Source organism: Bos taurus, chromosome 5 (assembly GCF_002263795.3).
Source record: "Bos taurus isolate L1 Dominette 01449 registration number 42190680 breed Hereford chromosome 5, ARS-UCD2.0, whole genome shotgun sequence".
Taxonomy (NCBI): Eukaryota; Metazoa; Chordata; class Mammalia; order Artiodactyla; family Bovidae; genus Bos; species Bos taurus.
This window is the reverse complement of record NC_037332.1, coordinates 107,144,182-107,167,707: the sequence shown is the minus strand read 5'-3', so window position 1 is coordinate 107,167,707 and position 23,526 is coordinate 107,144,182. Positions and strand designations below refer to the sequence as shown.

General features: G+C 57.1%; 1 protein-coding gene and 1 long non-coding RNA gene across 9 annotated transcripts; one reads left to right on the top strand and one right to left on the bottom strand.

Annotated features, from left to right (window-relative positions):
- Positions 1 to 630: 630 nt before the first annotated feature.
- Positions 631 to 19,443, top strand: SLC6A12 (solute carrier family 6 member 12). 7 transcript variants are annotated; one of them, NM_001434790.1, is made up of 17 exons: positions 638 to 1,305; positions 1,573 to 1,698; positions 3,969 to 4,052; positions 6,426 to 6,702; positions 9,523 to 9,657; positions 10,219 to 10,359; positions 10,867 to 10,954; positions 11,958 to 12,090; positions 12,498 to 12,632; positions 12,994 to 13,097; positions 13,736 to 13,860; positions 14,154 to 14,266; positions 14,719 to 14,856; positions 15,562 to 15,664; positions 16,466 to 16,566; positions 17,018 to 17,188; positions 18,520 to 19,443. In NM_001434790.1, exons 4-17 carry the CDS (start codon positions 6,480 to 6,482, stop codon positions 18,661 to 18,663), a joined length of 1,854 nt encoding a protein of 617 aa, NP_001421719.1. In that variant the 5' UTR covers positions 638 to 1,305; positions 1,573 to 1,698; positions 3,969 to 4,052; positions 6,426 to 6,479; the 3' UTR covers positions 18,664 to 19,443. The 7 variants fall into 7 exon arrangements, 6 of the variants coding, with proteins under 6 accessions (XP_059742328.1, XP_059742325.1, XP_015326823.1 ...); XM_059886345.1 differs by having other exon boundaries at positions 631 to 1,305; positions 13,766 to 13,860; positions 16,466 to 17,188; positions 18,520 to 18,639; XM_059886342.1 differs by having other exon boundaries at positions 632 to 1,305; positions 16,466 to 17,188; positions 18,520 to 18,639.
- Positions 6,697 to 13,000, bottom strand: LOC112446765 (uncharacterized). Of its 2 annotated transcripts, XR_009494649.1 has the most exons (5): positions 12,862 to 13,000; positions 12,528 to 12,596; positions 11,735 to 12,062; positions 9,345 to 9,456; positions 6,697 to 6,894 (listed from the first exon to the last, which is right to left on the bottom strand). It is a non-coding gene; the product is annotated as an uncharacterized lncRNA (long non-coding RNA). The 2 variants fall into 2 exon arrangements; XR_003034858.2 differs by having other exon boundaries at positions 6,697 to 9,456.
- Positions 19,444 to 23,526: the final 4,083 nt, after the last annotated feature.

Below are 23,526 nucleotides of genomic sequence, written 5' to 3'. Positions count from 1 at the left end.
TCGTCATGTTTCTCGTGAGGACAAAATGGGGTGTCATGTAAAGCGCCTGGCCTGAGTTAGGTGCTCAGGAACCAGGTTCCACCTCAGGCCCTCCAAAAGCAGGCTTGGGATAGAAGATGACTGCGGTGATGCAACGGTTTTCACTGCACTAAGATACCGGATTCACTAGTCCATCTTCACTCCCGACCCTCCCCAGCATGGAGACAGCCCAGCCTTAGGCAGGCCTTCCAGGTAGCTTAGGGATCCTCACCTTTTGCAAAGATGCGAGTCTCATGCCTCTGGGAACTTACAGATTGTTCTAAATGCCCAGTGGGGGCTGGAAGCTGAAGGGTTTGGTGGGCTTGAGTCAGGGAGGGTGGGAGACACAGGGCAGCCAGGTGAAACCTGGCAGCCCTTCTCTTTGACACGAAGGGGAGGTGACACGTGTATCTCCAGGTCCTTGCAGAGACGCCTGACACACTTGGCACCAAGAAACATTTCTGAATGAATGCCTGAGCTGGGAAATTCACCCTCTGCCCAGCCTGGCTTTCTTCCCTCACGCTCCCCGCTTCCCCGAGAGGTGGAATCATTGGTTCTGAGCAGCTGCAGCCAGGTAATCAATCACAGGGACTTTGGGGGCCCCTCTGCCGTTCGGCTGATGCACTGTGGGGACAGGGGACAGCAGCTGGGCATCGCAGCAAGCAGCACAGTCATTCCATCCCCGCAGGGGGCTGGGGGCAGGGAGTGAGGATTCTGTCCATAGAGCCTGGGGGAAGTGCCGAAAGGGGCCCAAGAGACGCTGAGTAGGGTGCTGATGGAAAACTACAGACTGAGACTCGAGCTTCACACCCCGGCCCTGCGGGGAAGTTCTAGAACACGAAGGGGAAGTCCAGGCTGAGGGAAATTTCCCTTCTCCCCACAACTTCTCCTCCCCCGCAACCACCTGGGGCCAGAGAGACGTCTTCATTGTCCAGAAGGAGACCCTGGCTGTACAGAGTGAAAGATCACAGGCAGCCCTGTGCCACTGCCGTGAGGACATTGCAGAAACGTCAATGAGGACCCTGTTCTAGAGCAGCTCCCCGGGCACACAGAGGGGACACAGACGCTAACTCAGACACCAGTTCACCACGGGTCGCTGCCAGGCGGTCAGACAAGTCCCGACTGTGTGCTTACTGCCCAGAGGTCACCAGAGCATCGTGTCGCCGCCCGGGACTCCTGCACCCCAGCCCCTGCTTCTGGAAGACCCCAGCAAACACCAGCAAGTGGCCTGAGACACCAGTAACACCCTTTAGCCCTCTTGGCAGCTCTGCAAGTGGGTGCTATCAGGTGAGAAAAGAGGCTCAGATGCCTGCCCGGCTGACATGACCGGGAGGTGACAGAGAAGGGGGCAGACCCAGGGCTGTCTGCCTGCAAACTTGTGTCCTTTGCGGATGCTGCTTCCCGAGGCATGCTCTGGGCACTGTGTCTAGGAAAATCCCAAGGAAAGGGGCTGTGGCTGGGAAGGTCCAGAGCCTGGCCGCGAAACCGCAGAGGGCAGGTACTGGTGGAAAAGTCCAGCGGTGATTCACCTCCTCCCTGCCCTGCCCTCCCCAGATCTCAGCCTGCAGCCTGGGGGTTGGTAGCACCCACCCTACCACCCAGTGAGAGAGGGCTGTGCCCAGCCCTGTCCATCCCATCTGCTTCCCTCCGGAGGAGCAGAAGCCACACCAGAGGGGCGAGGTGAGAGGGGAGGGGAACGGACAGGGCAAAGGAGGGGAGGGATGTGGGTCTCTGGGGGGTCCTCCTGAGACAGCGCCTCAGCCACCAGCCCCGGCTGGGAGGGAGGGAGGTGGGGGAGGGGGCTGGGGATGAAGGAGACTTCCTGAGGTTAGGAGTTGTAATCCTGGTTCAGACTCTTGGCCTCCGGCCCTCTTTCTGCTTGCGGCATTTCTCTGCCCCTTCTTTTTCCAACACACTGGCTCACATGCATGTGGACACACACAGTCACTTTCTGTCCCAGGCGGGGCGGTCCCAGGACCACGCTGGATGGGATTCTGAGCTGGGAGGAACAGGGGAAGGAGTGGGGCAATTTCCCTTTCAGGCTGGGTCTCTTAGCATCTTCCCGGGACTCTGCTGGGGACACGGGAGCCGGGGAGCTGGACAAAGGGATGAGGTGAGTGGGATGTGGGGTGAGGAGGACTGAGAGCTGCCACAGAGGGCTCAGTGGACCCCCGGGAGGAGGACTGGGTGGAAGCGTGTGTCTGGTTATGAGCGAGGCTGGAGGGGAAGTCTGGTGCTGGGGACTCTTAGGACACGGCAACCCCCCAGCTCCCGGCACCATCAGCAGCATCTGAGCTGCTGAGGACAAGCCTGCCTAGCAGGAGGAAAGTCCTTGGATGGGGGGTGGCCCCAGGGAGCGGGTGAGAGAGAGGTGATCACCGGCTCGAGAGGGAAGTGGAGGCAGGCAGGTGGTGCCCGCAGGTGAGGAGGAAGGCTGGCAGGTGAAGGGCCACGACCTGATCAGACTCCCGCCGGGCAGGCTCCCCAGAGGAGGAGGAGGCTGTGGGCTTGTGCACCGGGGTACCACAAGGGCTGAGCCAGGCAGCCCACGGGGTGTGAAGGACTGGACAGGGGTGGGGGTCAGGTCGTGGTGCGGTGCACACAGGTATGTGAGCGCATGGGGACGTGACGGGAGCGGCCCCAGTGTGTGTGCAGAACGGGAGCTGGTATGTGGGTGTGGGCTGAAGCCGGGGCTGAGCGTCCAGGGCCTGGGCCGCTCCCCCATCGCCGGGCCTGTTGGGCAGCGGCGTTTTCACCTGTGTCTGCTCCTTGGCTGGACACTGGGCAGGCCTCCACCTACCTGCCCAGCCCCTAAAAATGGTGACTGTGGGGCTTATCAGCCTCTTGAAGAGTTCCTTCCTGGGCAGGGCTGAGCCGGCCATGGGTGTGGGTATCTTGCCTCTGGAGGCACTGAAGAATGGGGAGGTCCAGGTCGCACCCTCACTCCCTGCCTCAGCTGAGCAGAGCCGGCGGCAGCCTGGGCAGGCGATGCGAGGAGCTGGCGAGGTGACAGAGCTGGGGTGAGCCCTTGGAAGGGGGAGTTCTCTGCAAGTCATCGAGACTGAGGGTAACACTGTTGTTTAAGTATTCCTTGCAGATGGGCCAGAGGTGGAAAGGCATAGTGTGGGCGAGGAGGGCAGGGTGCTCTCTTTTTAGCTTAAAAATTTTTTTTTTTTAATATTTACTTATTTGGCTGTGCTGGGTCTTAGTTGTGGCATGCAGAATCTAGTTCCCTGACCAGGGATTGAACCTGGGACCCCTGCATTGGGAGTGTGGAGTCTTGGCCACTACACCACCAAGGAAGTCTCTTTCTGGCTTTTAAAAGTAACCCTCCAAAGGGAGAGCTCAGACAGCTTTTATGTCTAACATCCGCCTGGAAAGTTCTTCCTTGAGTCTAACTCGAAGCCTGCTTGCTGCAGTTTCAGCCTGTTTCCCCTTGACTTGCCATGGCTCTGAGCCAGCTTTCCCTTTCCTGTGTTCTTGCTTTCGTCCTGCTGTTCGGTATTTCATCCTTAACCCATAAATCATGCTCCTCTCAATATATATATATATTTTTTAAGAAAACAGAGCAAAACTTTTCACATCAGGGTCAGCTTGTACGCGTTCTCTTCTCCCAAATCCTGTGCCCACTCTGAGCTCTGAGGTTTCCCCCGCATCCTGTACTCTCCTCCAGTTTTCCCTTCATTTCCTCCTTTCCCAGAGTTGGGGAGGGGGTCGCCGCATCTCCAGCTGCTGGGGACGACTTGGCCCTGAAATAACTGCCTCTGGTCTGGGGACAGTGAGCCTTGTCTCCCGGCCGCCCAGTTGGTGACCCTGTGTTCAGGCCCGGAGCTCGGCTACCCTATGGCGTGGCAAGCAAAGGCAATATCTCTCCTTGGCTCCTGTGGATCTCATTTGTGTCCACCCCCTTCCCAATACCACAGTGGAGCAGGCGTCATTCTCACTTTCAGGGAGACTTAAAGCCCAGAGAGGAGGTGAGACTTACCTAAGAGAACAGAGCAACCCGGAGGCACAGCTCCCCGCTTACTGTACCGGTAAGTTTCTTCAGATCATTCAAAAATAGTTACTGGGGGTGTCAGGGCCTGTTCCTGAATTTCTCTGAACTTCATTTCATCATTCGTAAAACAGAGTTAGTAGTAATTCCTAGCACAAAGATATCTATGGAGATGAAACTTAATAATGCGTGCAAACGTGTATGTTTTGGGCATAGTGCTAAGGTTTGCTTCTGTTGTTATTCTGAGCCAGGTCTGGACCAGACCTTGGAGTCCCTGTCTGATGCTTCTTCGTCTGTGTTTTCAAGTCCATTCATTCGTTTGATAAGGGTTCAGGGCCCAGTCTTCAGGGTGCCCAGCCTCAATTCTGTACCAGCATCCACCATTGTTTCAGGTGTCCCCTGGGGCCAGACCACCCCGTTCTTTCCACCTGAGGCTTGGTTCTCAAAGCCCCGGGGCCGGCCTCTTTGTTTTTCCTTCCCTTCTCCCCCCACCCCTTCCCTGTATCAGAGGCTGAGGTCTTTGATTCCACCAGGCGCCTCTCTCCTCACATTCCGTCCAGGGCTGAGCTTGCCAGGGAAGCCTCCTCGTAGGTCCCAGAACTTGAATTTCCGCCCCCGACATGCTTCCTCACTCCTGGGACAATCTGCACCCTCCAAGTCACCTTCAAAAATTTCCATAACCTCAAATGGCCCTGCCACGCCCTCCTAGCTGACTTGGGCTTGGGCTGTTGCCTGGGTTAAAAGAACCAACAAGTAAACAGACGCTTCTTTTAATAAAAAGAATCCCTTGTGTTTCTCTGGAGCCTTGGAGGAACAGAGCCCTTGGTAGCTCCTGGTCACTTTGGTTCCCCAGTGCCCCTTGGAGGCGGGGGAGGGGAGGGGGCATGTGGGTGAGTGCCCCCCTCTGCAGCCTAGGCACGTTTTCCTGGCAGCTCCTGGAAACAGAATCAGAGGTGGCCTTGGGCAGAGTGTGGGGAGGGGAGGCAAACAAGGATTCCGGATAGAGCAGGCATCAGTTTATCTCCTGGCAGCCGGTAAATGGGCCATGGGAGGGACAGGGGAGAGCAGACAGGGGAGAGCAGGCAGCGGCCGCCCTTCAGGATGGTAGGGAGTCAGGAGGAACAATGACCTGCCTGTGATGGGCACTCACTCTGGATCTCCCTTGAGGAGACCACTTGGATTGGAGGTGACCACCCAAGTGAGGCTCTCTCTGGTGACCCCCTCCGCCTCCAGGATCCTTGCCAGCTCTCAGGATGGAGGTTCAACCAAGAGAGGGGGAAGAACCAGGCTTCCCTTGAAGGCCACCCTGTCCCCATCTGGCCTCATGAGGTGGCCCCACCTTCCCCTGCCCTCCCAATCAGATGCCCAGAGCGAGTTGGCCCCGTGTTTACCTGGAGGCAATCGATTGTACTGGCACAGTGACGAGCACGCAGCTGGCCCGGAGAAGGCCATGCTGTTACCTGGCCACACCAGCCCTTTGACCTCCCGTCGCTCCCGGCAGCCTCTGACCCCTTATGGCTAGAATGGTGCCACTCACTGGACGCTGGGGACCTAAGGCAGATGGGCCAGCGGGGATGGCAGCTGGCTGCAAGGATCAAAAGAGACTTGGGATAACAGTCCCCGAGCCTGGGTTTTAATCCCCACCTAGTTCCTACGTGGTCTCAGGCAAATCACTTCGCCTGCCGAGGCCTGGGTTTTCCTATCTGCAAAATGGGCAAAGAGCAAGCCGCTCCCATCGTAAAGAAACTACTGTTTGTGTTGTTTAGTTGTTAAGCCGTGTCCGACTCTTTCGTGACCCCATGGACTGTACCCCACTGGCTCCTCCGTTCATAGGATTTCCCAGGCAAGAATACTGGAGTGGGTTGCCATTTCAAACCCACATCTCCTGCATTGACAGGTGGATTCTTTACCGCTGAGCCACCAGGGAAGCCCAAAACCACTATACTCCAGTAAAAATTAATAAAAAATAAAATAAAATCCTGATGCAGTTCCCATTAAAAAAATATGCTTGCATTCATAAGGTCCTTCTGTACGTTACAGGGAATTCTGATACTCTGTAATGAGCTATATGAGAAAAGAATCTAAAAAAGAGTGGTGTATATACATGTATAACTGAGTCGCTTTGCGTACAGCAGAAACTAACAGAACGTTGTAAATCAACCCTATGCCAATAAAATTTTTTAAAGCCATAAATAAATACATATGTACATTTTTTAAAAGAGCAAACTGCTCCCTATTTATTATTGGAGCCATGAGAGCAAAGGGTAACTTGAGGTGCAAATGTCACTGAGAATTTGAGAATCTGATCCAACACTATTAGAAAACCTCCCGGCAACGCTGAAGGGTTAGAATGGGGAGAGCAGGGGTGGTAGTACCCCTGGGGCTGCCCAGCTCATTCCTCTCGTCCCTGCAGGCTGGCCTCTCCCACCGTCCCGCTCACACCCATCTGCGGCCTCCCAGCCCATCCATGGCTGCAGACGACAGAAAACTGGCAGCTCCCAAGGAGGGGCTTCCGGTGGTCCCCTGGGCCCCCGAGGAGGGCCCGAGGCCGGACCAGGAAGCCCAGGACCAGGTGAAGGATCGAGGCCAGTGGAACAACAAGATGGAGTTCGTGCTCTCCGTGGCCGGGGAGATCATCGGGCTGGGCAACGTCTGGAGGTTCCCCTACCTCTGTTACAAAAACGGGGGAGGTGAGTTCACTTGAGGTGAGCGCGGTGGGGGAGAGCTGTGGAGCTCCAGTTGCACCACTGGCCTCAGCATCCCCCGCCATGAAATGGGCTTGACTCCTCAGAACAAGCTCCTCTCCAAGAGGAAGTCAGTCACTGAAGAGCTCGGTCCCTCGCTCAGCGCCTACTGTGGGCCACCCTGTGCCAGGCACTGTGCTAGATACAAAACAGAACACACTCCGGGTCACGTTGCAGCGAAGGGCAGCAGGTCACACACAAACACGTCCACCGCAGTCTGTCGAGAGGTGAAGCGTGGACGGGCTAGAAGCAGAGCAGGGTGGAGGGACGGGGTGGGGAGATACTGGATCGGGAAGGGAAGGACAAGACACGGGAGGCAAGGGGACCAGGACAGGGTCTGTCCAGGAGGTGGCCTTTGAGCTGAGAATTGAAGGAGGTGAAGCAGCGAGTTCCAAGGGTGGAGTCCAGGTGAAGAACACGCCAAACTCAGGGGACAGCAAGGGCCAAGGCCAAGTGAAGAGCAGCTGGCCTGTTTGAGGAGGGCCGAGGAGGGGAGTGATGGGGTGGGTGGTGGGGGAGAGACCAGAGGGCACGGGCCTGGACCTGAGGTTTGGATCTGAGTGAGACAGGAGCCACTGAGGAACGTTGATCAAATAAGAGACGTGACCCCTGTCTAGGATTTTAATTAAAGAAGCAATTATGCATGTTTTAGCACCAGCAGTAAAAATGAGCAAGGGTGTAATGGGGAGGGGCCAGAGTCACCTTTTAAAGTGTGGTTTTAGTATATTCAGAGAACTGTACAACCATCACCACAACTGATTCTAGAATCTTTCCATCACCCCCAAAAGAAGCCCTGTACCCATCAGAAGTCACTCCCCAGCCCTCTCCCAGCCCGCCCTCAGCAACCGCAAATCTGCTTCCTGTGGCTGTGGTTTTACCTGCTTGGAATATTTCACATCAGTGGAATAATTCATTTACATGGGTTTGTTTGTGAGTGGCCAGATTCATTTTTGCCTTTTGAAAATACCTTTATTCTTTTGTGGAAATGATGTATGTGACTATTAGAAATATTTCAGAAAGGTGAAAAAGAGGGAACAGTCCTGTGTAAAAATAGCCATTGTTTAGAAAATCCTTCTAAACACCATTTATATTTAAGTTGACAAATATTTATTGAACATTTACTATGTATCTTGCTCTCTTTTTTAAGCATCCATGATTAATTTTCTTTTTTTAATATTTATTTATTTGACTGAAACCAATCTTTAGTTGTGGCATGTGGGATCTTGTTCCCTGACCAGGGATCGAACCCAGGCCCCCTGCATTGGGAGCACGGACCACTGGGGAAGTCTGTACATTTTTAAATGGTCATCAAGTCATGCGTAGTAGGTTCTTATTTTTGCAAAAAAAGAAATATATGTGGATATGTTTATAAGAAAATTGGACGGATATGCTGATACAAGGGCTTCCCTTGTGGCTCAGCTGGTAAAGAATCTGCCTGCCGTGCGGGAGACCTGGGTTTGATCCCTGGCTTGGGAAGATCCCTTGGAGAAGGGAAAGGCTACCCACTCCAGTATTCTGGCCTGAAGAATTCCATGGACTGTATAGTCCATGGGGTCGCAAAGAGTCGGACATGACTGAGAGACTTTCACTTTCACTTTTCACTGATATAATGCTTTTCTCTTTCTTTCCCATTATACTTTCTATTTTTTCTACACAGTAACACATGCTTGAGAAGCATTGTAACACTGTGGTTACAAACCCAGTCTCAGGGTCAGACCACCTGAGTTTCTGCTTCACTTTCCTCATCTGTAAAATGGGGATAACATCAGTACCTGGGAGGTTGCTTTGTGAGGGTTTTGATATTGGTAAAGCATTTAGAAGCAGGCTTTACAGACAGAAGCCCAAGTGCCAAGTGTTATTACTATGCAATTAACTCTGCAATAACTGCATTACTACGCAATGTGTTCACTCAGGCACACACTTCTGAGATGAGGGAGGTGGACACCCTGGGCTGTCATTTCCAGGGTGTCTTTAGGCCTGGCCTCCCTCCATGGCCTGCAGGTCAGCGCCTCCGATGCTGAAACCACATCCCAAGAATAGCCCCCCAGCAGAAGAGTGACCTTGTCAGAGGAGCCCAGTTCAGACCAGAGCCTGAGAGAAGGGAAAACCCTCTGAATATGAGGGGAAAAAACCCTCTGAATGAGAAGGAAAATAATTTTTCCAAGATATTTTTGTTTGTTAGTTTTCCTCTAAAAAGTAACCTACTTGATAATTTAATGCTGCTGCTAAGTCGCTTCAGTCGTGTCCGACTCTGTGTGACCCCAGAGACAGTAGCCCACTAGGCTCCTCTGTCCCTGGGATTCTCCAGACAAGAACACTGTAGTGGGTTGCCATTTCCTTCTCCAATGCATGAAAGTGAAAAGTGAAAGTGAAGTCGCTCAGTCGTGCCCAACTCTTAGCGACCCCATGGACTGCAGCCTACCAGGCTCCTCCATCCACGGGATTTTCCAGGCAAGAGTACTGGAGTGGGGTGCCATTGATCAAATTATACAGAACACATGTTTTTGGTTCCAAAAATAATAAACTGAATCAGATTTGTGAAGCACATTGAGACAGTAAATAGTATGTATATTGGGATCTCCACCTACCTTTTCATTCATTTCCCTTCGAAGGTCTTTCCTATCCTGGGTGGGGTGCAGACCAGAAACTTTCCACCAGCCCTGCTCAGAACAGTAGGAAGCTGCCTTGGGCCTCTGGGGTCTGGGGGGAGCAGGAGGGACATTGAGGGGTGGCTACAGGCTCAGCCCACCTCCCCTTTCTCCACAGGAGCATTCTTCATCCCCTACTTCATCTTCTTTTTCTCCTGTGGCATCCCGGTGTTCTTCCTGGAGGTGGCACTGGGCCAGTACACCAGCCAGGGCAGCGTCACAGCCTGGCGGAAGATCTGCCCCCTCCTCCAGGGTGAGTGTCCTCCCCCCGCCCCCCTGCAGGACCCCAGGAGCCCCATCCCCACCACCCCTTCCCTCATCCACACTGTGCTCAGGGTTGCAGGGGCAGCAGGAAGTATAATCCGGCTTTGTAGGACCGGATTATAAAGCTTATAAAACCTGGGGCAAGTGGTCTTCAGGGAAAGACAATACAAAATCGTACTCAGGCACAAAACTAGGTGCAGTCTTAGGAGGGGTGCTTGCAAGCGAGGAGCCCTGGAGCTGAGTTTTCACAGCTTCACGGAAAAATGTGCTACAAGCAAACGGCTGGGCCCCCCATGTGCGTCCAATGGTGTAACCACGGTGACCACGGTGATGGGAGAAGGCCTAAGGCCATGTTGTGCTGTGGTGTCACCTGCTCTTCTTATTTAGAAAAATAAGGAGTAAAGGGTTCTCAGGCCTGTGAGTAAGCCTGGCAGTGTCTCCGTGGCCCCGTGTCCTTCCAGCGCCACTGACAGCTCCTGTGGGTTCCGGGCTAACTCTGATCTCTCAGACCTTCCTGTTCCCCACCCCCACCCCCCACCCTGTCCCCAAGGCATTGGGCTGGCGTCTGTAGTCATCGAGGCCTATCTGAACATCTACTATATCATCATCCTGGCCTGGGCCCTCTTCTACCTGTTCAGCTCCTTCACCTCCGAGCTGCCCTGGACCACCTGCGCCCACTCCTGGAACACAGGTACCTGTTGGGTTGGGCCCGGGACAGGGAGCCTGGCAACAGGCTAACAGTGACCAGGCGCCCAGCCAAACCCGCCCCAAGCCAAGCTGTGGGGGCTGCTGGGGGCCACTCTGTGGGCCAGCCCCATGTGGGTCACTCAACCAACTGCCCTGACAGCCCACAGCCCCGTGGGACTGTGGGTGATAACTGGCTGCCAGGCGCTAACTGCCCCCACCGTCCACCCATTGAGCCAGTGTTTACCGTGGGCCTAATGTGCACCAGACCCTGGAGACCAGAGGGGCAGAGGCAGACCAGGGGGGCCCAGAGGAGCAGTCAGATTCGGCGGGACCAGATTTGGTGGGAGAGGGGGCTGGTTCCCTGGGCTTCCCGAGGGGGAACTCCTGACACTGGAAAGCGGGGTCTCCAGGGCTGGGAATGATGGGGCAAGCAGGCCAGAGGGTGGGGGACAGGATGTGAGGGTGTCTCTGCCTGCTTCGCCCACTGCGGATGCCCCCTCATCCCCCACAGAGCACTGCATGGACTTCCTGAACCACTCCACAGCCGGCACAACGGGCCCATCCGAGAATGTCACGTCCCCCGTCATGGAATTCTGGGAGTAGGTAGCAGGCCTGGATGTGCCTCCGGGGGTGCCAGGGGAGGGAATTTGGGTGTCCAGGACCTGGGATGTGGGGTCCTTTCCAGCACACACCTCCCATCACCAAGAGGTGAGGGACCCTTGCATACCTACCGCCCACGCCCTCACCCTCACCCCGCACCCCCGTGTCCACCTAGACTCACATGGGTGTGAGTGACTCCATGTGAGTGTCCATGTGACTCCCTTCCCACTCAAGCCTGCTCACCCTCCCCTACCCGCACCCACTCATCCGCCTGCACCTCGCAGCTCAGGAGATCAGCTCTGTGCACCTTTCCAGCTTTGGGTGCCCTGACGTCCTGGCCGTAGCTTGAACTTGGCCGAAGTTGGAATATTTACAAATTGGCAAATTTCTACACTCACCCACACTCGCACCTGCAGCCTCCACTTGAGCACTTACACCCTCTCCCACATCCACACGTGTCCACCTTTGCGCTTACAGAGTCTACCCGCCCTCCCCCGCCCCACACACACTCACCTCGGCACACACATAGCTGCCAACACTCTCCCGAGGGCGCCCGCCCAGCCCTGACTCACCCTCACGCCCTCCAGCCCTTGGCTCACATGTTCCTATCACCGTCACCTGCCAACCCCAGTGCACACCAGTCCCTCTGCTCCCCAGGCATCTGCTCACCCACCTGCTCATCAGCTGTGCCCCACCACGGGCCCCTCAGGCACGTGCCACCCTCACTGTCTCTGTCTCTCTGAGCAACAGAGAAAGCTGGATGCGTTAGACAGACATACCTGTGGCATTATGTGATTTGGTCTCATGATGGCCAAGGGCTTATAGACCACAGATGGGAACGTGCTGTCCATGGGGCAGGGGAGGGGCAGGGGGTGGGGTGGTCTGGAGGCTGAGATCCGTGGGGTCAGCTCTGAGGATCAGGACACCCGATGATGACGGAGGAGGCGGCTTGCTGTCCCCTCGGCCTCACCTGGCGGTGTACCCCCCACCCCTCATCTGCAGGAGACGTGTTCTCAGCATCAGCCCTGGCATCCAGCACCTGGGCGGCCTGCGCTGGGAGCTGGCCCTGTGTCTCCTGCTCGCCTGGATCATCTGTTACTTCTGCATCTGGAAGGGCGTCAAGATCACGGGCAAGGTGAGGGGCTCGGGCTCCGGGCACGCTCTTTGTGGCCCCCAGAGTCTGCAGGGACCCCTCCCCCCACTACCACCACCACGGCATCCCCCTGGAGACCTGAAAGAGAAAGTAGTGAAGGGAAGGGCCTGCTAAGAACAGGGGACGTCCCGGGAAAGGGGTTTAGCTCAACACTGGGAAAGTCTTTCTTTTTCGATATGACTGTCAAAGGCCTGTGTACATAAGCAAGCAACCTGCAGGGTGAAATAAGCCCGCCCCAGTTTGGCCCGCTGATGTGTGTCTCACCCTGTGCTGGGGAGCCCCAGACCCCCCGGAACGTGTGAGGGAGGGGTGGCAAGCTTCCTGCACTCACCCCTCCTCAGGAGGCTCGTGCCGTCTGGAGAGGGGTGACCTTGGCCTCCCCCTTGCAGGTTGTCTACTTCACAGCCACGTTTCCCTACCTGATGCTGGTCATCCTGTTGGTTCGAGGCGTCACCCTGCCCGGAGCCTACGAGGGCATCATCTACTACCTGAAACCAGATTTGCTTCGGCTCAAGGACCCCCAGGTAGGAACCTTGCTGGGGACCCTTATCCTAGGTGTCTCCTGCCCCAAACCAGATCCAGACTTCTAAACACCTCTGGTTGCTTTTCCCTTGGTGTAGAGGCAAAATATGCCCACCACAGAAAAGAGAGATAATATAGAAGAAATTATAATATAGCTGCCCTGGGGCTAGTGTGGACAGCACGCATACACGTGATGCCCACCGCGCCCAGGACAGGAGGAGGAGGACCCACCGGTGGACGTGGGATGCTCTGAGGGGAGGCGGAGGGGCCGCTCTTCATGGGGGGCTGTGTGGTCACGCACGCCAGGCTCCCTGCAGGCTCCCCCCATCTTTTCACTACTTTCTCGGGGCCTCTCTCCCTTAGGTGTGGATGGACGCGGGCACCCAGATCTTCTTCTCCTTCGCCATCTGCCAGGGGTGCCTGACGGCCCTGGGCAGCTACAACAAGTATCACAACAACTGCTACAGGTGAGCGGGGGTGGGGCCTGGGGGTGGCAAGGGGGGCTCCCTCCTTTGTGATCGGAGACGGAGGGGTGGGTGTGGGTGGGGCCTGGGGGTGGCGGGGGGCCTCCCTCCTTTGTGATCGGAGACGGAGGAGTGGGTGTGGGTGGGGCCTGGGGGTGGCGGGGGGCCTCCCTCCTTTGTGATCGGAGACGGAGGGGTGGGTGTGGGTGGGGCCTGGGGGTGGCGGGGGGCCTCCCTCCTTTGTGATCGGAGACGGAGGAGTGGGTGTGGGTGGGGCCTGGGGGTGGCGGGGGGCCTCCCTCCTTTGTGATCGGAGACGGAGGAGTGGGTGTGGGTGGGGCCTGGGGGTGGCGGGGGGCCTCCCTCCTTTGTGATCGGAGACGGAGGGGTGGGTGTGGGTGGGGCCTGGGGGTGGCGGGGGGCCTCCCTCCTTTGTGATCGGAGACGGAGGGGTGGGTGTGGGGGCCCGAGCTGCACAAATCCAACCCTGTGGTCCGCTTTCCAGACTGGGCTCTTCTCCTGGTACCTGGCCTCGGTCTCTGTCCCCCACCTCCTTTTCTCCCTGCCCTTCACCGCTCACTGGCTCTGGATCTCCTCGCACGCTGGGCTTCTTTCTCCCTCTTCCTTCCCGTTTCCCGCAGGGACAGCATCGCGCTCTGCTTCCTCAACAGTGGCACCAGCTTCGTGGCCGGGTTTGTGGTCTTCTCCATCCTGGGCTTCATGTCCCGGGAGCAGGGGGTGCCCATCTCTGAAGTGGCCGAGTCAGGTGGGTGCTGCCTGGCTGTCTGGGAGCTGGAGGGAAGGATGGGCAGGGGACAGAGGGTGGGGTGGGAGTGGGAGTCCCAGAAACCAGATACTAGGAAACTTTCAACATTGGGGGGCAGTGATTGGCACAGAGCAGGACCCCAAAACCCGGGGAGGGAGGAGGGAGAGGCGAGCGGACGGGTGGAAAGTGTGCTCCCCAGAGTAGTCGACTGGCTCAGCCAGCGCACGCAGGCAGACACACACGTGCACACGCGCGTGCGGGCGGGCCCCCCTGATGCTGTGTGTGCCCGGCAGGCCCCGGCCTGGCCTTCATCGCCTTCCCCAAGGCCGTGACCATGATGCCCCTGTCCCAGCTGTGGTCCTGCCTCTTCTTCATCATGCTCATCTTCCTCGGGCTGGACAGCCAGGTTTGCTCCACCCCCACCCCGCCCCACCCTGCAGCCCCCTTCCCAGCTTCTGTGCTCCCTGCCAGGACTTTCCCCAGCTCCCTGGCCCCAGCCCAGGGTCGCTCCTTCTCCATTGCATGACCAGGACCTGTCCTTGAGGTTGGCGGGAGGGGAACCCCTGGCCTAGGGACCCTCTTCTGTGAGGGGCTGCCTCCTTTGTCCCCCACTCCGACCCCCCACCCCCAGGCCTGACCCTTCCCAGACATGGACATGCTGTCCCAAACATCCCTCCCGAGCAGTCAGGCCACCCAGCCTCCCCCCCATCCCAGCTGGGAGCCTCTGTGGTGGAGACCTGGGCTGGCCTCACCCCAGCTCTGACCCCTGTGCCCCTGACTCTGCGGGTCAGCGTGGAGGTGGGGGCAGGGAGCAGGCGTGGGCAGTGACCCCTCTCACCAGCCCCCTCCGGCCCACAGTTTGTCTGTATGGAGTGCCTGGTGACGGCCTCCATGGACATGTTCCCCAGGCAGCTCCGGAGGAGCGGGCGGCGGGAGCTTCTGATCCTCGCCATCTCAGTCACGTGCTGCCTGATCGGGCTCTTCCTGGTCACTGAGGTGAGCGGCAGGGGCGGAGCCTTCCCCGAGGTTGGAGGGGCCACATGGTCGAGCCTTCTTGTGTTGGTTTCCTCTCCTTTGGTTTCAGGTGACAGAAACCAAACACAAGCTGGCTTAAGCAGGAAAATGAACTTTTTGAGTCAGGGAACAGATAAGTCTAGATGTTCGGTTTCAGGCACGGTTGGATCCAGCAGCCCCCAATGACATCATCAGAGATGGTCCCCTCCTTTCCTCTGATGATGTCATTCTTGGGCAGATTTTCCTCCTGGGATGTTACAGATGGCTGGGGCAGCTTTGGGCTTCCCTTGTGCCACTGGCCAACCCTGGGGACACAGGGCCCTTTTCCTGAGAGTCAGCCCTGGCTCCTCTTCAGGCCTGAAACAGGGGAGTGGGGCGCACAAACTCACAGTGAGGTGGCCACAACACAGCACCTTCCAGAAGGTGGGATTCTGGGCAGACAACACAGTGGATCTACACCACAGTCCCCGGGGTCCTCACTGAGGTCAGAGATGGTTGTCAGATGAGGCCTGGGAGGCACGGACAGGCAGGGCACACTCTAGCTGCAAGGGACAACTTCCTTGGGCCGAGCAGGGTGGCACCCCACAAGGTGGGCATCTGTCTTCTCTGGTGGGGCAGGGTGTGTCCCCTGCCACCCACCACCGCCCAGGGGAAGGTTGAAGCCTGAGCTCCATCCCCTGCCTGCAGGGCGGGATGTACCTCTTTCAGCTGTTTGATTACTATGCCTGCAGCGGCACGTGCCTGCTCTTCCTTTCCGTGTTTGAGGTGATCTGCGTCGGCTGGGTGTATGGTAAGTGGTGGGGGGAGCCTTGGGGTCCCTGGAAGGGCTGGATCTGCCCCAGGTAAGGACCAGCAAGCTGGCCTTCTGGTCTTTGTGGCTCTTTGAGCTGCTGTCCTGGTTCTTAATTTTTTTTCATATTTATTTTGTATTTATTTATTTGGCTGCTCTGGGTCTTAGTTGCGGCATGAGAACTCTTAGTTGCAGCGTGTGGGATCTAGCTCCCTGACCAGGGATCAAAACCCAGGCGCCCTGCCCTGGGAGCACAAGAGTCTTAGCCACTGGCCCCTCAGGGAAGTCTCTGCCCTGGTTCTTTTTACTTGAGGTTTATCCATCGCTGGGAACCCAGGCATTTCTCAAATGGCAGGTGGAGCTGTGCTTGGGACAACCCTGGGTTCCTTGAATAGTGAGAATAATTATGACTACCTGGAGCCTGGGATGCATACACCGCCCCTGCCCAGTGCCCCGCGTGGCTCAGCGGCCCCTTGGCTGTTCTGCTGCTTTTACTTGAAACCGAATCTGTCTCTGTGATGCGATAAGCATCTGTGTGGCCACTGAGCACCCGCTGGCTCACACCCTCCGTGTGTTAGGACGTGGGTCTTCATCCCTAGGCGGGAGGCCAGAGACGCCCTGGGGGATGAGGGGGCTCCCTGTTGGGGGCAGCCTCCCCCTCCCCGAGTGTCACTCCTGTGTGCTGATCCAGTTTCCCCCACACGGTGGGGGATGGGGAGGACAGAGCAGCCGAGTCCTTCCCCAAACCCATCCGCTGCCCCCCATCCTGTCCTCACACTCTCCCGACACCCACCTGGGCAGGGGCCGACCGTTTCTATGACAACGTGGCAGACATGATTGGCTACCGGCCATGGCCCCTGGTGAAGATCTCCTGGCTCTTCCTGACCCCTGGCCTCTGCCTGGTATGTGCCCATCAGTGCCCCCTATATCCCCTCCTGCCTCTCCAGTCGATTCCGGGAGATGAGGGGCAGGGGGCTGAGTTCTGGGGCTCCTTGGGGGGCAGGTCCGTGCCCTCTGTGTGCTGGTCCCCCCGCCCCTCTTTTCTCACCGTCTCTTGGTTTCACGAGCACTATCATCCGGCCTGGTTCCTGCTCCATCCCTTCCTTTGGCAACTCTGTCGGTCTGTCGGTCTGCCTGATGTTCCAGCTGCTGGTCTACTTCCGCCTGTCTGCTTGGAGCATCTCGTCTCCCCTCCCTTCCTTCTGGATGTGACTGACGCCTTGGCCCACGGTCTGCGATGGCGTGTACTCTCCACCTCCAGAAGCACCAGTGTATCTAACTGTGCTCCGTCCCCGAGGAGAGGGTTCGCGGGCCCCTCCTGCATCTGCGCCTGCCCTCCCCCTGTCTCTCTAGGCCACTTTTTTCTTCTCCTTGAGCAAGTACACACCTCTCAAATACAACAACGTCTATGTGTACCCGGCCTGGGGATACTTCATTGGCTGGTTCCTGGCTGGCTCCTCCATGGGCTGTGTCCCTCTCTTCATCATCGTCACCCTCTTGAAGACCCGGGGTTCCTTCAAGAAGGTAGGGGCTGGGAAAGTGGCCCTGCGGAGGTTGGACAATGGGCAGGGCATCATGGCTGGGGCAGCTCTGAGGCCAGGCAGCCCTTCTGTCTAAGAGAATCTTAAGGAGAAGGGTCTTTGAAGACCCGTGGCTTCATTTGCAGAAATGGTCAGGAGTCTAGACCTTCGGAATCTGACCTCCAGATCATCTGGGCAGGCTGACCAAGAGCAACTGTCAAAGGGTTAAGGGGTGTGTGTGCCTGTTAAGTCGCTTCAGTTGTGTCTGACTCTTTGTGACCCTATGAACTGTAGCCCACCAGGCTCCTCTGTCCATGGGGATTCTCTGGGCAAGAATACTGGAGTGGGCTGCCATTTCCTCCTCCGGGGGTCTTCCCAGGGATCGAAGCTGCGTCTCTTACATCTATCTGCATTAGCAGGCGGGTTCTTTACCACTAGCACCGCCTGGGAAACTAAGTTATAAACAAGACCTCATAGGTGCCAGACACAGGGAGTCACAGAGCACAGATTCCTGCTCCTGGAAATTGGTGACCGGCAGCCACAGTTCATCCACACAGTTTCCCCTCTTCTCTCCTCTTATCCCTGTGCGAACCCTTTGCAAAGGCTCCCTGCTTAGGCTGTAGGACATACCTTCCTGGAAGACATAGAGCCAGTGTCCCACAAAGACATTACATATATGGGAATCTGTGTCACTTACAAGTCACAGAAAACCCAACTGCAATAAACAAACAGGCTCAGTGTCTTCTTACACATGAAGAAGATCAGAGTTAGGGCTTCTGGCATTTGTTTCGGCTGCCTGAAGAGGCCATTGGGGACCAGACACTTCCTCTATTCCTGCACTTTCATCCTGCTCATGGTGTCCTTTCATCATCATACTTATCACCTCATGGTCACAAGAAGGTGGTCATGATTCCAGCCATCACATCAGCATTCAAGGCAGGGAGATGGCATCAATAGCAATAGTAATAGTAGCAGTACTACTAGGAAGAAAAGTGATAGACATTTACTGAGTATTTGATAGAAGTAGCAATAAGAATAGTTATAATAAGGACAAAATAGACCCTGAACACTGATCCTGTGCCAGGCACTGTGCTGAGGTGTGGTATGGTTCAGTGGGTTGCCTATGGCTACACAGATGTCAGGACTGGTTCCCACGCTGTCCCCACGCCACTGCCTCCTCTCTCTTCTCGAGATCTGTGCTCATTCATCCAGTCGCACCGCACTGAGCTTCCGCACGGGCGGGCTCCGAGCTGGGCCCTGGGGACACAGACAGGAGGACATATTGTCTTTGCCTCTCTAGCCAACAGCACCACTGACGCCCTCTTCTCCCCACAGCGCCTACGGCAGCTCGTCACCCCTGACCCCAGCCTGCCGCAGCCCAAGAGACACCTTTGTCTGGATGGTGGCAGCAGCCGGGACTGCGGGCCCACCCCACTTAAGGAGGGCCTCATGGCTGGGGAGAAGGAGACGCACTTGTAGGAAGTGCCCGGAAGCCAGGTGGCTCTTGTGTCCCAGCGGACAGCTTCACCTCTGCCCCCTCCCGCAGCCTTGCCGAGAAACTCTGTGCTGTCCGTGGGCAGCCCCTCCGGGGGCTGGAGCATGCCATGCCTGTTGGAACTCAGCATCTTATCTGAGCAGGAGGTGGTCTTCCTGAAGCCCGCTGTCTGATTATGACAACTGCAGTGTACACGGGGGGAGTGCCCTCTATGGGGGGCTTCCTCTTACCATCTCTGGGCTTGGAGAGGGTAGTGCCATGTCAGACGTGACCACTGACACCCACGCTGGATCCCAGTGTTCTGCTGGAGGGGACCCCTCACCTGGCTCAGCATCCTGGAGTCTACGGGGAGGAACCGAAGAAAGACACAGCCACTGTTGTCTGGCATTTTCCCAGAGACAGGCTCTCAAGGCGTCTCCAGTTCCAGCCTGCCTTGCAGTGTTGTCCTCAACACATGGAGCGTTGGGGTGGCAGGGGCTCGGGGTGGCACAGCCTGCACCCTGCACAGACATTCCCCAGCTCATGACCTTCTGAAGACAGAGCTCCTGGCAGCTCTGTTTGGCATTCTGTCTTTGTCCCAACCCTGACGTCGTGGACAATGAAACTGAGGACCTGAGAGACAAAGTGACTTCTGCAATTCACACAGCTGCTCGGGGCCAGAGACACGACTGAAGCCTCCTGCTCTCAGGCCAGTGTCCCCCTCACCTCCCTCTCCTGCCTTGTTAACAAGCCCCATGGAGCGCTTGCTGCATGTGCCAACCTTTTTTCTGTCCATTGTGGTTCTTGGGGTGGGAGAGAGAGGGCCCCCTCTGTGGGGGTGAGCAGCCCCCCAGATTGGCAGCCCCCCTTGGCAGTTCCTCCACCAGCCCACACCCCTCTGACCAGATTTCCTCTCTAGACTTTTGTCTTCTCCCCACTTTCCACCCTCTCCACCAGAGGATGCCTTGGATCTGTGAGAGACTCCCAGTCTCCCACAGAGATATGGGGGTGCCCCTTTCCCGAGGCCCCTGCCAAACCATGCCAGACCCTTCCCTGGCTGGGGGAGGCTTCCTAGAGGAGGAAGGCTTCCTGGAGGAAGAAGGCAGGGCTTGGATAAGCTGTGAGGTCTTGTTCCAAAGGGAAGGGGGGAGGGGGAGTGGGGATGGAGTGGGCCACTTGGGGACAGTGTCCTGGGGAGGACCTGGGGGCTGGAAGAAGGGAAGCCACCTGCAGTGATGTGTAGGTAGAAGTCACCACCTGGTGGCTGGAGTAAAAGTCTGTGGTCCAGACAGGGTGAGCTCCATCCCCACTGCCCAGCATCCTCAGAGCATCCGGTATCCTTTGCTCAGAACTTTGAGGACTGCTCAGCTTGTGAGAACAAGGATGCTGGCACGCCAGGAACAAGCAGATGTCCAGACTCCTGGGTTCTGGGTGGCCCCTTCTGCCTCCCTCTGGACTGCCTGCACACCGTGGCAGTTAACTGGCTAGTTGGTGGGTGAAGAAGGCCGTCTGGGGATGGAGAGGAACTCTGCTCCAGCCGGATTCCTCTTTTCCAGAACTGGGGACCTGAGAGGGGCAGGCATGGTGCTCTCTGCTGCCACCTGGTGGCAGATGGGAGCAGGGCCACCTCCCTGATCTGGCCTCCCACCTCCTGAGGCCCCCTCACCCCTGCCCTCGCTGGACATATGGACTGGCTGGGCATTTCCCCTTCCCTGTGCAAGCTAGCGCCCTCTGGAAACAAAAATCTCCCACACCCTCCTCCTCACGGCCCCAGTGGGTGTTCCCACAAGAGTCCGCTGGTTTTGGGACAGCCCTGCTGCCGGGGGCGTGGGGTGGAGGCCAGCAGGTTTCTCAGGGGCTGGCCACCTGCCCCGAGTGCACCAAGCTGTGCAGCTGGGTCCTCAGCCTGGAGACCCTTGCTGTGGGCAGCAGGCAACTCTGCACACGGAGGGGCGGGGCATGGGCTCTCTCCAGCTCCTTTCCTTGGGGGCGGGGCAGGAGCTGGGGTGAGGGTATGGTGGGTCAGGTGGGAGGGTGGCCTAGGGGGTCTGCCCACCCCCTTAGTGGTGGACAGGGATCATGGCAGTTGGGTTTTGGCTTTTGCATCTTATGGTTCATGACTTGCCCCGGCTGTGCGGGCGTGCCGCTAGTTTCAGTTCCTTACAGTTTCTTTGTATCTGTTGCTTGAAGAGATGAGGGGACACCTGTCCAGGTACACGCACTGCAGTAAGGGTCCCAGGTCCCCAGTCCCCGCCTGTCTCATAATCTGCTTGCTTCCAGGTCTGACATCCGGGGACTCTGTGGCCCCCTGTGACGGTGGGCAAGGCTCCCTCATGCCTGCTGTACATTCATTCCCTGTGGGGTTGGGGTGCAGTGGAGGGGGAAGCTGCTTCCCACCCAGATGTCTTGGGAGGAAAGGGAATTAGGGGGTTCCTAGGGGGGGAATAGGCCTCTCCAGTGGTGTTGGGAATGTGGGAACAAGAGCCGGCCCTCCTGGTGGTCTCCATCCCTGTGGCCAGTTCCCACAATTTTTCCAGAGTTTGCCTTGAGGTTTCAGGGTCGTGGGAGCAGGAAGCGCTGAGGTGCTAGGAGCAGCCAGTGGGGTGAGGGCTCCTGGTTCCCCTGGGAAAGAAGCCACCAGACCTGCAGGGGGAATGGGAGGAGGGGCAAGGAAAGAGTTCCCATCCCTCCTCCCCATCTCCCGAGCCCAGCTCCCTCATCCTCTTGCCACCCCGAGAGTGGAATTTTCCTGGTAGGACCAGTTCTGACTCCAAGCTGGGTCTTGGAGCTGATCTTGAACTGGACAGCCTTCTTGGGGAGTAAAGCAGTGAAAGTGTTAGTCGCTCATTCGTGTCCGACCCTGTGCAACTCCACGGACTGTAGCCCACCAGGCTCCCCTGCCCATGAGGTTTCCCAGACAAGAATGCTGGAGTGGGTACCCCACCAGGCTCCCCTGCCCATGAGGTTTCCCAGACAAGAATGCTGGAGTGGGTACATTCTGTTCTCCAGGGGATCTTCTCGACCCAGGGATCAAACCCAGGTATTCCATACTGCAGGTAGGTTCTTTACCATCTGAGCCACTAGGGAAGCCCATGGTTCTTGACCAGGGGAGGGGTAAGGATAAGAATGCAGCCTGCAATTCCAGGCTGTTGAGCTCCAGCTGGGCCTCTCCTCCCCATGGGGGGAGTGCCCTCCTGACCCGTCCTGGTGCAGGGTCTCTCCCAAAGCCAGCAGTGTCAGCCTAGGCCCCTGCAGGCTGGGCTTCCCACTAGGACAGGCACTCTTCTGAGCGCCTCCTGCACCTGGCCCGGCTGCCATGTCCTCCTCACTCTGGGGTCAAAGGACATGGAGTTGGTGGGAGGTGAGAGGAGCAGGTAAGGGGACCTGCTATCAGGCAACTGCCAGGTGGCCAGGGGCACGTGGAGCCCTAGAAGGAAGCAGCTCCAGGCGCATGCATGGGAGGGGCTGAGCAGTGGGGGGCCAGGGGACAGAGCAGGCGTCCCCCAGAGCAGTCAGGGACTGGTGGGCCATGTGAGCAGCCCTGGGTGACCCCTCGAAGGGCCTTTCTCCCCACTCCCATCTCAGCCCAGGCCTGAGTCCGCACCTCCTGCCCTAAACCACCCCCACCTTCCTTCCAGGTGGCGCTGTGTTAATTTCTGCACGTCCACATATGGTGCTTGGTGGGAACTCCCAGAAAGCGAGGATCAGTCATCACATCTATGGAGGCTGAGATGGGGTTGGGGGGCGGGGCGTGTCTGCCAGCCCTGCTGTAAGAGAATCAAACTGTGACAACTTTATCTGCTCCATGCTGAGGTGTGACAGGTCATCAACCCCAGAACCTGGAGCTAAACGCTGTGGGGTCCATCCTGTTATTATTCTAAATGGCAAACCTGAGTCCTCTTGGGCCGGGGTGAAGAGGAGGGGGGCAATGCAGCCTGCAGGCTGACCAGGCCTGGGGCAGGACTCCTCCCCACAGGAGGTGTTCTGGACAGCAGCAGCCAGTGCCAGGGCACTTTTCCTCGCTATTGGGCTAGTCTTCTGGGGTCCTCCTGCAGCGACCCAGCCCTTAGCACTGCCCCCACCCACCCCTCAGGCTTCAGGAGCTGCCTGACTACCTGCTCCCCACTGACTTCCTTTCTCAAAAGGATGGTTTCCTAAGAGAGGCCCATTTTATTATTTCCTGAATAAAAGTGGTTTTTAAATGCATTCAAGATTTAGTAGGAATTTTCATATAAGTAGGCTTATATGAAAGTGACATTGTTAATTGCTAGTCATGTCCAACTCTGGAGAAGGCAATGGCGACCCACTCCAGTACTCTTGTCTGGAAAATCCCATGGACGGAGGAACCTGGTAGGCTACAGTCCATGGGGTCATGAAGAGTTGGACATGACTGAGCGACTTCACTTTCACTTTTCACTTTCATGCATTGGAGAAGGAAATGGCAGCCCACTTCAGTATTCTTGCCTGGAGAATCTCAGGGACAGAGGAGCCTGGTGGGCTGCCATCTATGGGGTCGCACAGAGTCGGACACGACTGATATGACTTAGCAGCAGCAGCATGTCCAACTCCTTACAGCCTCATGGACTGTAGCCCCCCAGTCTCCTCTGTCCATGGGATTCTCCAGGCATGAATACTGGAGAGGGTTGCCATGCCCTCCTCCAGGGGATCATCCAGACCCAAGGATTCAACCGGGTCTCCTGTATTGCAGGCTGATTCTCTATCATCTGATCCACGAGGGATGCCCATAGAAGGGAAATATGTGGCAGACTCGCCTGGTTTCCACCTTGTTCCATGCCTAGAGGTGGTCTCTGAGCGGCTTACCTGCCCTCAGACCCAACCTAGACCTTGTTGAATTTGTCTCCTTGTAG